We start from the raw sequence: 13,538 nt of genomic DNA on the forward strand, positions 1-13,538 counted from the left end.
GACCTCAAGTGATCCACCTGCTTTAGCCTCCCAAAGTGCTGGGATTACAGGCGTGAGCCGCTGCACCACGCCTCACAGGACTCTTTTTACATTAGAAGAAAGAAATGTTATGCCTTCCTTGCTCAAAGGAAAGAATTGATTCAGAGCAAATCTAAACATGTTAAGAGTTGGAATGAAATCTTGGAAAAAAACAGGAATGGCTGATAGTGACTGATTAGAACATGAGACTAATAGGCAGTGTGAATAATGAATTTAGTATGTCTGGAAATGTTTTTATCATTTTCCCTTCTTCTTCTCCCTACAGCTTTTTTTCTGAGAAAGAGGCTTTCTAAATTTGACACCATGAAAAACATTAAGTTCAGAAAATGTAACTATAGCTTTTTTTTTTTTTTTTTTTTTTTTTTTTTTTTTAAGAATGGAGTCTCGTTCTGTCATCCGGGCTGGAGTGCAGTGGCATGATCTTGGCTCACTGCAACCTCTGCCTCTCGGGTTCAAGCGATTCTCCTACCTCAGCCTCCCAAGTAGCTGGGACTATAAGCACATGCCACCACGCCCAGCTAATTTTTTGTATTTTAGTAGAGACAGTTTAGTTTTCACTGTGTTAGCCAGGATGATCTCGATTTCCTGACCTCACGATCCACTCACCTCGGCCTCCCAAAGTGCAGGGATTACAGGCGTGAGCCACCACGCCCGGCCAACTATAGCTTTTCTAACTATATTTAATATTTATGGTTTTTTCTGTTCTCAAATTTCTGTTGTCATGAGGAAAAACTCAGAGATGTTAAAATCTTTAAATTTTCACAGCTTATAGCACCATTACTCTCCCCAAATTAAAAACATTAAAAGGAAAACTTAATACTTTAGAAATAATGGCCAATGACACTAAATTGCAATGTATCAAATATTGAATTTTATGAGCAAATCTCATTACGTATAAACATATTTATGTTCCTAAAGATTTAGGTTCCTAAAGATAACCCTTAAACTTATAAAAAGGTTTGTAGATATCTCAATTTCCCCCCACAAATCTCTCACCCCCATCATCATCATGGCTTACCATGTCTGTAGTCAGGACTTTCCATAATTCCCTGTGTGTTTGTACTCAGTTCCCCATATAATTATGGGGAAATTCACTCTTGAGGGTTTTGCTTTGGTATTAGTCAGGAATGAGAATAGGATGCAAGCTGGGGCCACTGTGTGGCAGGGCCTAAGGCAGTGGGGTAAGAAGACCTCACACTGCCATGTTGCACAGCTTGCAGACCTGTGCAAGGAGCCCTGCGCTGGACTGCTTTGCCCACCCCCGCCAAGGATATGCTGCAGCAGGTGGGTGAGAAGGATGTGCCTATTAAGACCAGGAGATTGAAGAAGCAGGCAAAATCACTGCAGGAGGATGTCACCTGGGAACTGGTGGTCCTGCGGAGGATGTTGAAGGAATGGAAGACTGCCTGGGCTCTGAGTGAGTGAAGGGAGGTCCTGAGATACTGTATGTTTGTGAGAAGTGGTTCTCATCTGGGACTAGGCTTTCTCAGTCTTTGAAAAATCCATCCCTCCTTTGTGAAATGTAAAAATCTGGTTCACACATTGGGTGTTAGATGAACTTCAGTTGACATATATCTGGGTGCTTTTTGCATGGGTGGGTATTACTTCAGTAATTTGTAGAAACTCATTACACTGAAGACTCTTCAGAGGCAGGGATCCTATCTTTTTTTTTTTTTTTTTTTTTTGAGACAGAGTTTCACTCTTGTTGCCTCGGCTGGAGTGCAATGGTGGGATCTCAGTTTACTGAAACCTCGGCTTCCTGGGTTCAAGTGATTCTCCTGCCTCAGCCTCCTGAGTAGCTAGGATTATAGGCACCTACCACCACGCTTGCTTAACTTTTTGTATTTTTAGTAGAGATGGGGTTTCACCATGTTGGCCAGACTGGTCTCGAACTCCTGACCTCAGGTGATCTGCCTGCCTTGGCCACCGCGCCAGCCCTTTTTTTTTTTTCCAAGATGGAATTTCACTCTGTCTCCCAGGCTGGAGTGCAATGGCACTTGATTTTGGCTCACTGCAACCTCTACCTCCCAGGTTCAAGCGATTCTCCTGCCTCAGCCTCCCGAGTAGCTGGGACTATGGGCATGTGCCACGATGTCTGGCTAATTTCTGTATTTTTAGTAGAAACAGGGTTTCACTATGTTGGCCAGGCTGGTCTCGAACTCCTGACTTCAGGTGATCTCCTGGCCTTGGCCTCCCAAAGTGCTGGGATTACAAGCGTAAGCCACTACACCCAGGCAACCCTATCTTATTGATTTCCAAACTTTATGTAAATGATGCATGAAGGGAAGAACAAAATATGCTGTCCAACCGTTGTCCATGTTGTAGTTGACTGTGGTATCAGTAACCCCTCTCCAAAATTCATTCGTAGAGTTGGGGCTATCCTATACTTACTTTGCCTCCAAAGATAGGAGAGTAGAAGTCTGAGTGCCTGGGACAAAGTAATGGCCTGGCAAGGACTGTTGAAAGCTATGGTATTTGAGAACTCAACAGCTGTTGGCTTTCAGAACATGATAGACAAGTTTAGTTAGTGCAGGAAAAAGAGAGGCGATCCATTAGGTAAACTGGATCAGATAAACAACAACAAAAAAGACTGAAGGAAGCACCTACAGATAGTAGGAGCTTTGAAATAAAAGTCTGATACCTGCCAAAAGAGTAGTTAGCAACTAAAATGAAGAAGATGTCGAAAGCCAAATGGAAGTGCCCTCAAAGACAAAGAACCTAATGAAAACCACAATAATTAACACTTATTGAACCTTCATTATCTTGTCAGGCATTTTGCTAAACACTTTGTCTAGTTAACTCATTTAACACTAAGAGTAACTCAATATGTGGATTCTAGTATTATGCCCGTATTACAAATAAGAAATCTCAGGCTCAGGGTTAAGTAACTTATCCACAGTCACACAGCTAATAACTGCGATCCCAAACCAGGTATGTCTGAAAACAAAGTACCCTTAACTACTTTGTTTTATTGTCCCTTTTATTTCCCAGATGGTTACAACAAAAACTTATTTAACGAAAGCGAGATAGATACGATGGGGTTGGGAGAAGTTTTATCTGGGAACTTACCTGAAGAGGGTACATGGATCATCAGAGAAATAACTCCCTAAAGACCCCATCTCTGGGCCCTTTATTTTTCTGACCAAATGTTTTGCTTGAATTATTCTGGGTGAAGGGCAGACTTCTTGTCACCTGCCTGCAGCACAATATCTAATCCTAACTAGGTGGTTCTCTTTTCATTTCCCTCACTGTGGCTCAGTCATAGAGTGGCACCATGAGACAGTGGAGAACCTGCTTCGGAGCTTGGGAGACCTGCATGATGACGTTCGGATCCAAGCTATCACCACATGTGCCACAGCTGCTTTGGAACGGCCCCGGATTGCCACCAGCCAGAGGGACTCAGGTGAGAGCTAAAGCTGAACTGCTTGAGAACATAAGCAACTCATAAAGCCATGGAACATCTGGACTGGTAGGGACCCAGGGCTGATCTGAGATTATTTTACAAATGTGGAAACCAAGACTCAGAGACTGGCCTATATATACATGCTTATCAGCAATAGACATGAGATTAAAATTCCAGACTTCTAGTCCAGTAATTTTTGAACTACATTTCATCACCTTTTGTTTGCTCAGTGGCCTGCAGGGAAGTTAACATTTCCCACCTTGAAGATCCCATTCTTTTCTTTTGTTGGTAGAGACTGTGTCTTGCTATGTTGACCAGGCTAGTCTTGAACTCATGGCCTCAAGTAATCCTCCCACCTCAACCTCCCAAACTGCTGGGATTACAGGCATAAGCCACTGTGCCCAGCCAAGATCCCATGCTTTATTGATTGACTGATTGATTGATTGATTGATTTAGAGACAGAGTCTTGCTCTGTCGCCCAGGCTGGAGTGCAGTGGCGCGATCTCTGCTCACTGCAACCTCCGCCTCCCAGGTTCAAGCAATTCTCCTGCCTTAGTCTCCCAAGTAGCTGGGACTACAGGCATATGCCACCATGCCCGGCTAATTTTTTTGTATTTTTAGTAGAGACAGGGTTTCACCATGTTGGCCAGGCTGGTCTTGAACTCCTAACCTCAAGTGACCCACACACCTCAGCCTCCCAAAGTGCTGGGATTACAGGCATGAGCCACTGCGCCTGACAAAATCTTTTTTTTTTTTTTTTTTTTTTTTTTGAGTGAGACGGAGTCTCGCTCTGTCGCCCAGGCTGGAGTGCAGTGGCCGGATCTCAGCTCACTGCAAGCTCTGCCTCCCGGGTTTACGCCATTCTCCTGCCTCAGCCTCCCGAGTAGCTGGGACTACAGGCGCCTGCCACCTCGCCCGGCTAATTTTTTGTATTTTTTAGTAGAGACGGGGTTTCACCGTGTTAGCCAGGATGGTCTCGATCTCCTGACCTCGTGATCCGCCCGTCTCGGCCTCCCAAAGTGCTGGGATTACAGGCATGAGCCACTGCGCCTGACAAAATCTTAAAATATGATTCATGGGCTCAGCTGTGCCATTCCTTGGGCAGTTAGCTAACCTCTCTGAGCTTCAATTTCCTTATCTATAAAATGAGAGTAGTGGCAGACAAAGGGATAACAAACCTTTCCCCTTCCTACTTGAGATTTTGAACTTCAGTTAAATGCCCACCTGTTCCCCTAAAAACCTGATAAGAACACCTTTATAGGCAACATTGGTTATGATATAAACCCTGATTGATAAATTACATTGGGACTGAGAAGAGTTATAAGTGAAATATAAATACTTGATAGGGACACTATAGTTTGGGCCTCCCTGGATACTATAACTTATAACAGGCCAGCCCTTTGTGGACCCTAGAATTGTGTCTATGGAATTTTCATAAGAGATATTAGTTCCTGTAAAGCATAATTTCACCCAGTGAATAAACAATATGCTCCTGTGCTGTCCCCAAGACTCTGTGGAATGCTCAAGACAGCCTTAAGAACTCCAGCCAAGGCCAGGCGTGGTGGCTCACGCTTGTAATCCCAGAACTTCGGAAAGCCGAGGCAGGTGGATCACCTGAGGTCAAGAGTTCAAGACCAGCCTGGCCAACATGGTGAAACCTCATCTCTACTAAAAGTACAAAAATTAGCCAGGCAAGGTGACAGGTGCCTGTAGTCCCAGATACTCGGGAGGCTGAGGCAGAAGCATCGCCTGAACCCAGGAAGCAGAGGTTGCAGTGAGTCAAGATTGTGCCATTGCACTCCAGCCTGGGCAACAGAGCAAAAACTCTATCTCAAAAAACAACAACAACAACAACAACAAAAACAAAAAAACAACACCAGCCAATAGGGATGCCTGATGCTGCTGCCCTGTTGACAAACTATGCTCCTGTCCCATATCCTTCTGGTGCCATGCATGGCCCATGACAATCTTATGAACCTTAATGTTTAGTTGAACCAAAAAAGACTCCCTGGTGAGCTCTACGATACCTACCTTGCCTAATTCAACCAACATTGAAAGACAATGAGATAATCAATGTGAAAACACTATATTATAAAGCACTACCTAAATATAATTGTTCTTACAAATATAAAGGCTTGGCTGGGCGCAGGGGCTCACGCCTGTAATCCCAGCACTTTGGGAGGGCAAGGAAGGTGGATCACAAGGTCAGGAGATTGAGACCATGCTGGCTAACACCGTGAAACCCCATCTCTACTAAACATACAAAAAACTAGCCGGGCGAGGTGGCGGGCGCCTGTAGTCCCAGCTACTCGGGAGGCTGAGGCAGGAGAATGGCGTGAACCCAGAAGGCGGAGCTTGCAGTGAGCGGAGATCACACCACTGCACTCCAGTCCAGGCAACAGAGCGAGACTCTGTCTCAAAAAATATATTAAATAAATAAATAAATAAATATCTATATCTATCTGTCTATCTATATAAAGGCTCATGGGGCAAATTGGTTGCTTTTAATCACTAAAACTAATGGTGTAGTTCACTGTAGCATAGCTGGAAACATTCTCCTTCAGCTTGAATATAGCTGTTTAGAGGCCAGATGATGAAGGACTGGGAACTGGCATACCAGCACAGAGTTGAGCTTTAACACCTTGAGCATAAAATCCTGCCCATCTCAAGGGCTCAGCTAAACTGTAATTATATTATATAGCACTAAGCAACTGCAACTGGGACTGAGGTTGGCCACCACGTGGCTGTAGAAAGGAAGCTGTGTGTGAGAAAAGCAAAGGAGCTAGTACTTTCTTACCTGGCTCTTTTGATCACAGACCAGACCATCCAGGACTTGCCGGAGGTTCTACTGCCTGCCCTAGAGGCTGCTCTTTGTGACAAGAATGCCAATGTGCGGATGGCAGCAGCAATATGCCAATATGCCATACAGTCACATAATCCCCTTGCCCAGAACATCATGCAGACTGCCATTCTGAAGGGTGAGTAACTCCGTTACTTCTGACTTGGAAATATGGGATAGACATCTCACTATCAGCTTTCCCAGTCCTTTCCTCTCCACTGTCATGCTCTGCAATGTCTGCTATATTGGGTTTAGATTTATGTCAGACCATTTGAAAATTAAGGCCAGACGCTGTCGCTCACACCTGTAATCCCAACACTTTGGGAGGCCAAGGTGAGAGGATCACCTGAGCATAGGAGTTCTAAACCAGCCTGAGCAATATAAGAAGACCCCATCTCTATAAAAAATTTTAAAATTAGCCAGGTGTGGTGGTGTGCTCCTGTAGACCCAGCTACCTAGGAGGCTGAGGCAGACCTATGTATACATGCTTATCAGAGTCAGCTTGAGCCCAGGGGGTTGAAGCTGCAGTAAGCCACGACGGTGCCACTGTACTCCAACCTGGGTGACAGAGCAAGACCTTGTCTCTTAAAAAAAAGGAAAAAAAGAAAATTTTTCTTTCTAGGTACTTTAACAAAACAGATATACTGCCACCAAGTGGTAGCTGGACTAAATTTTTTTTTTTTTTTTTTTCTAGACAGAGTTTCACTCTTATTGCCCAGGCTGGATGGAGTGCAATGGTGGGATCTCGGCTCACTGCAACCTCCACCTCCTGGGTTCAAGCAATTCTCCTGCCTCAGCCTCCCAAATAGCTGGGATTACAGGCGCGTGCCACCATGCCTGGCTGATTTTTGTATTTTTAGTAGAGATGGGGTTTCACCATGTTGGCCAGGCTGGTCTTGAACTCCTGACCTTAGGTGATCCGCCCACTTTGGCCTCCCAAAGTGTGGGGATTACAGGTGTTAGCCACCGTGCCCAGCCAATATGATTCTTCTAAATATGGTTTAAATAAGGAATTGTATTTCTAGACTGAGTGGGGTACAAGGAAGTGAGATATCAGGTGGCTAGCAGCCTTGGGTATCAATTCAAAGGCTGTTCTCTAGGGAGAAAACACATCACCATTCTGAACTCTTTTTCACCCAACTGTGGCAGGTAACAGTGTGGATAGCTGGGCTGCAGCTCAGTGCTTGGCTCTGGAAGGTACTGCCACTTACCCTGTGATTAAGAGGATCCTCCACCAGCTGTTTACAAAGAGGAATGAGGACACTGAGGAACAGTCTTATATCCTCCTGAGCCATCTGAGTGAGAAGACAGTATGTGTCCATTACCGGGTCAGAGAAAGAAACAGTTTTGGGGAGCAATTAGGTCTTTGAGGTCAGTGAATGTAAGCCATCTAACAGGCAGCTGGGGCCGGGGCAGTGGCTCATGCCTGTAATCCCAACACTTCAGGAGGCCGAGGCAGGTGGATCACTTGAGGTCAGGAGTTTGAGACCAGACTGGCCAACATGGGTGAAACCCCATATCTACTAAAAATACAAAAATTAGCCAGGTGCAATGGTACACACCTGTAGTCCCAGCTATTTGGGAGGCTGAAGCATGAGAATCGCTTGAGCCTGGGAGGTGGAGGTTGCAGTGAGCTGAGATCACGCCACTACACTCCAGCCTAGGTGATAGAGCAAGATTCTGTCTCAAACAAATAAAATACAATAAAATGCAGCTGGGCTGGGCATTGTCACTCACACCTTTAATCCCAGCACTTTGGGAGGCTGAGGTGGGAGTATCCCTTCGGTCCAGGAGTTCAAGAGCAGCCTGGGCAATATAGTGAGATTCTGTCTCTACAAAAAAAGAAATAAAATTAGTCAGGCATGGTGGTGTGTGCCTGTAATCCTAGCTACTCAGGAGGCTGAGGTGGGAGGATCACTTGAGCCTGGCAGGTTGAGGCTGCAGCGAGCTGAGATTACACCACTGTACTCCATTCTGAGCGACAGAGCAGGACCCTGTCTCAAAAAATTAATTATTTTTTTTGTTTGTTTGTTTTTTTGAGACGGAGTCTGGCTCTGTCACCCAGGCTGGAGTGCAGTGGCCGGATCTCAGCTCACTGCAAGCTCCGCCTCCCGGGTTTACGTCATTCTCCTGCCTCAGCCTCCCGAGTAGCTGGGACTACAGGCGCCCGCCACCTCGCCCGGCTAGTTTTTTGTATTCTTTAGTAGAGACGGTGTTTCACCATGTTAGCCAGGATGGTCTCGATCTCCTGACCTCGTGATCCGCCCGTCTCGGCCTCCCAAAGTGCTGGGATTACAGGCTTGAGCCACCGCGCCCGGCCAAAAAATTAATTAAACAATTAGTTAATTAGATAAAATGCAGTCAGTTGGGTTGATGATCTCAAGCATAAGGTAGAATAAGCATGAGTAAACCTGGGTGTAGAGGTGTATACAAGGGGAAGTCACAACAGTTAGCTGAGAGAAAAGTCAGAATTAGGTTGCAAATAATCTCTATTTGCATATGCAAGAAGAGTTGTGACATGTAGAATTTGCTTCTGCTAGAAGTTTACCATTGAAAACTGCAGAGACCTACATTTGTGTTTAGTTACTTTCAATAGTAATGTGAAAGTCATAAGCTTGAGGTATATAAAAATCATTTTAGTAGTAAAAACAAAGTCAGGAAAGGAAGGTCTCAGTTTTCTGTTTAGGTTATTAAATTTGTATTTTGTTCCCCAATTTATGATCCCAGAGTCAGTTGGCTGAGACGGAAACATGCCCCATCTCTTGTGAGTCTACTGGTGACATTAATTATGCAGGATGCCATGTCAGAATGTACTTCAAGGTTCTAGTATCTCTAAAAGTGATTGTGAATATCCATACAAGTCTTCCATTTCCTCAGACCCTGATACACACCATGCTTGCTGTGGAGCTGAACAGCTGCCAATGGAAGAACCGGATTGTGGCCTGCCAGGTTTTCTCCCGGATCAGTGGAAACGTCTGCTTGGTAAACCTCTTTCTTTTCCTCCAGGACAGAAAGCCTAAAAGAGGCTGAGCTACAGAGGCCTTCTACTTTTTGCTGCTATGTGGTATCCCATTCTTACCAAACAGATCTCTGTTCCCACATCACTACTTCTTACTTCTAACCCAGAATTATCTTCAAATGCCAGCATGTCTGTCTAGAAGCCAATGCTTCTCAGTGCAGTGCTGGTCCACAAACTGCTGGTAACTGATCCACAATGAAATAGCACAAAAACTGACAGGAGATTAGAAACGTTTATAGTAGGCTGAGTGTGGTGGCTCACATCTGTAATCCCAGCACTTGGGGAGGCCAAGGCGGGGGGATCACGAGGTCAGGAGCTTGAGACAAGCCTGACCAACATGGTGAAAACTCCATCTCTACTAAAAATACAAAAAGTAGCTGGGTGTGGTGGTGGGCGCCTATAATCCCAGCTACTCGGGAGGCTGAGGCAGGAGAAATGCTTGAACCCAAGAGGCTGAGGTTGCAGTGAGCCAAGATCTCACCACTGCACTCTAACCTGGGTGACAGAGGGAGACTCCATCTCAAAAAAAAAAAAAAAGAAAGAAAGAAAGAAACGTTTACAGTAATTTGATATTGCCTCAATATCAACAGACTTTATCAGTCAATGGCGTATTTTCCTCCCCCCAAAATTGGTTCTTCATCAAAGATCATTCGAGAAGCACTGACTTAAACTACCCAAAAACCCATCTAAATGAGTGTCTGTGGTGGTTCTCTGAGTGTTTGGCACACACATATAAAACACAGTCCCGGCTGGGCGCGGTGGCTCACACCTGTAACCCCAGCACTTTGGGAGGCCAAGGCAGGTGGATCAGAGCTCAGGAGTTTGAGACCAGCCTGGCCAACATGGTGAAACCCCATCTCTACTAAAATACAAAAATTAGCTAGGCGTGGTGGCTGGCACCTGTAATCCTAGCTACTTGGGAGGCTGAGGCACAAGAATTGCTTGAACCTCGAAGGGAGAGGTTGCAGTGAACCGAGATCGTGCCACTGCACTCTAGCCTGGGCGACAGTGCGAGACTCTGTCTCAAAAAACAAACAAACAAAAAACCATCATCCCAGCTTTCACAAAATTAACACTATGGTAGGAATAAGACTCATATATACAGATGATTCAAGAACAAGCAATAAATATAAGGTACTCTTTTAAAACTTTTCAGAGAGAGAGATTAGTTTGGTTTAAATTTATTGCTTAAAGTTCTGTGAAGGGGTCCGGTGCAGTGGTTCATGCCTGTAATCCCAGCACCTTGGGAGGCTGAGGCGGGTGGATCACTTGAGACCAGGAGTTCGAAACCAGCCTGGTCATCATGGCGAAACCCCGTCTCTACTAAAAATACAAAAATTAGCTGGGCATGGTGGCACACGCCTGTAATCCCAGCTACTTGGGGAGGAGAATCGCTTGAACCTAGGAGACGGAGGTTTCAGTGAGCCAAGATCGCGCCACTGCATTCCAGCCTGGGCGACAGAGTAAGACTCCATCTGAAAAAAAAAAAAAACCAACTGTCAGTGAAGATGGTGGGGCTCAGCTAGAACTGTAGAGGGAATTCCAGGCAACACTTTGTTTTTGCCATTATTTCCCAATCATCTTCAGGTGTCCAAATGGGCGCTTTCCCTTCTTCCTATGTGCTACTTCATCTTTTCCTTATAACTTTGGGTATCTCCAGAATAGCCTAGAACATTGCCATTTCCATGATAAGTGAACACCCTCCACTCTGTAACCCTGACATTTTGATATGGGAAGCACAAAATCTGGCCACTCAATAGAGTAATCACCTGAAAACGTTTTGGACTTGGGTTAGTTCTGTCTCAAGTGCTATAGCACCCTGCTGCTAAAGTCCTGGACCAGCAGCACAGGCATCACCTAGGAGCTTATTAGAAATGCAAAAATCGGCCAGGCACGGTGGCTCACACCTACAATCTCAGCACTTTGGGAGGCTGAGGAGGGCAGATCACCTGAGGTTGAGAGTTTGAGACCAGGCTGACTAACATGGAGAAAATCCGTCTCTACTAAAAAAACAGGCCGGGCGCGGTGGCTCACGCCTGTAATCCCAGCACTTTGGGAGGCCAAGGCGGGCGGATCACAAGGTCAGGAGATCGAGACCATCCTGGCTAACACAGTGAAACCCTGTCTCTACTAAAAATACAAAAAATTAGCTGGGCGTGGTGGCAGGCGCCTGTAGTCCCAGCTACTCGGGAGGCTGAGGCAGGAGAATGGTGTGAACCCAGGAGGCGGAGGTTGCAGTGAGCTGAGATCGCACCACTGTGCCCTAGCCTGGGCAACAGAGCGAGACTCTATCTCAAAAAAAAAATTAGCCAGGCGTGGTGGCACATGCCCATAATCCCAGCTACTCAGGAGGCTGAGACAGGAGAATCACTTGAACCCTGGAGGTGGAGGTTGCAGTAAGCCAAGATCGTGCCATTGCACTTCAGCCTAAGCAACAAGAGTGAGACTCCATCTCAAAAAAAAAAAAAAAAGAAATGCAAAAATCTCATCTTAGGCCAGCTCAATCCGAAACTGCATCTTAACAATATCACTTTAACAACATCTGATTCATCTGTACCTTCACCTCCTTGGCACTTGGCACTTAGAATTGTCAACTGAAAGTAAAAAGACATGCAGAGCTAGCAGGGGCTGAGGTAAAGATGATGAGGACTTCATGGCAGCCTGCTGGAGCTAAGAAAGGCAGTATGTCTATAAGTCTTTTCACTCATTCAGTAAGCATGCAGTTTCTGACCACGTCTGGTGCGCTAGGCACTATGCTACCACTGGGGTGCAGGGCTAAGTCTTCCCTTAGTAAATGTTGTAAGTAGCTAGAACAGAAGCAGCTATGAGGTGTTGTGGGGATTTCCTGTGCTTACAAGGGGCAAAGAAGACTTCACTAAGGAGATGTTTTTATTTTTTAAAATTTTTAATAAAAGATCAGTGTGATAGGAAGGAGATGCTTTTGAGCTAAATCGTAAAGGAAGAGTACAAAGACATCAAGTACCAGGTAGGAGTAGAGAAGGGAGATACTTCTAGCAGGGAGAACAGCATGGGCACGTTTACGCAATCATCGTGTAGTAATCTTTGCCCATTCCTCTCTGAGAGAAGTGCACTTATAGAGTGACCAACTATTCTGGTTTGTCCAGGCAATAGGACTTTCAGTACCAAAACCAGGAGAGTCCCAGGCAAACTGCAATGAGCTGGTCACCTCATCAAGTATCATTTTCAAATTTTAAGTCTCCCAGGTACAGATTATGTTTGCACTGATACCATATAGTTTAAAGGATGAGCTTGGGAGAGAGAGCTGGGTTTGAGTCCTGGTTCCAGCACTCACCAGGTTAACCTTGGACAAGTTGATCAAAGCCTCCATTCTGTCATCTGTAAATGGTAGCAATATCTGCCCCGCTGGATTCTTTGGGAGAGTAAGGGATGGGAAAAAACACTCACGACAATCCTCATTAGTACAGTGATGGGTAAAAAAAGAAAAAACAGCACAACGCCAAGCACAAAATTAACGTTCAGTAAGTGATAGCTAACGATCATATCTACTTATAGGATATGAAACATAAGTTGATCCAGCTGATGTGGAATGACTGGAATAAGGAAGTGAGGCGAGCAGCTGCGCAGGCGCTGGGGCAAATGAGCCTTGGGAAAGAGGTGCATGACATAATCAGGTAAGACCCAGTCAACATGAGGAGACACTCTTCTAAATTCTTAGAAGTGTTTAGGAAGCAGGCCGGGCATGGTGGCTCCCAACACTTTGGGAAGCTGAGGATGGCAGACCACGAGGTCAGGAGATTGAGACCATCCTGGCTAACACAGTAAAACTCTGTCTTTACTAAAAATACAAAAAAATTAGCTGGGCATGGTGGCACACACCTGTTGTCACAGCTACTTGGGAGGCTGAGGCAGCAGAATCACTTCAACCCGGGAGGCGGAGGTTGCAGTGAGCAGAGATAGCGCCACTGCACTCCAGCCTGGTGACAGACCAAGACTCCGTCTCAAAAAAAAAAAAAAAAAAAAAAAAGTGCTTAGGAGGCCTGGGATTCAGCCACCCAGCATTTGTTTAGCTCCTCTGTACAGACCCTGGACCAGGTCCCACTGTAAAAAATTAACAGTCCCTACAAACTAACAACGTGACTAGGGAAAGAATCATTGAGTGCCCAGTAGGCGTGAGGCAATGGTTTGGGTGTTGGAGGGTGTTCGAAAGTATGATGCAATTCTGATGACCACATGCAAAATATACAAACACCTAATTA

The 13,538-nt window shown here is 45.4% G+C and overlaps 1 protein-coding gene across 4 annotated transcripts in view; it reads left to right on the forward strand.

Annotated features, from left to right (window-relative positions):
* Positions 1-13,538, forward strand: part of HEATR4 (HEAT repeat containing 4) — a 50,551-nt gene that overhangs the window by 14,016 nt on the left and 22,997 nt on the right. For all 4 annotated transcript variants that reach the window (XM_031668002.1, XM_031668003.1, XM_017961352.3 and 1 more), the window contains exons 5-10: positions 1,253-1,456; positions 3,299-3,442; positions 6,259-6,420; positions 7,431-7,591; positions 9,159-9,263; positions 12,835-12,953. In XM_031668002.1, coding sequence (XP_031523862.1) covers positions 1,253-1,456; positions 3,299-3,442; positions 6,259-6,420; positions 7,431-7,591; positions 9,159-9,263; positions 12,835-12,953 — 895 coding nt within the window. The remainder of the gene's footprint in view (positions 1-1,252; positions 1,457-3,298; positions 3,443-6,258; positions 6,421-7,430; positions 7,592-9,158; positions 9,264-12,834; positions 12,954-13,538) is intronic.

The sequence above is a fragment of the Papio anubis genome, chromosome 7 (assembly GCF_008728515.1).
Source record: "Papio anubis isolate 15944 chromosome 7, Panubis1.0, whole genome shotgun sequence".
In the NCBI taxonomy this organism is placed as follows: Eukaryota; Metazoa; Chordata; class Mammalia; order Primates; family Cercopithecidae; genus Papio; species Papio anubis.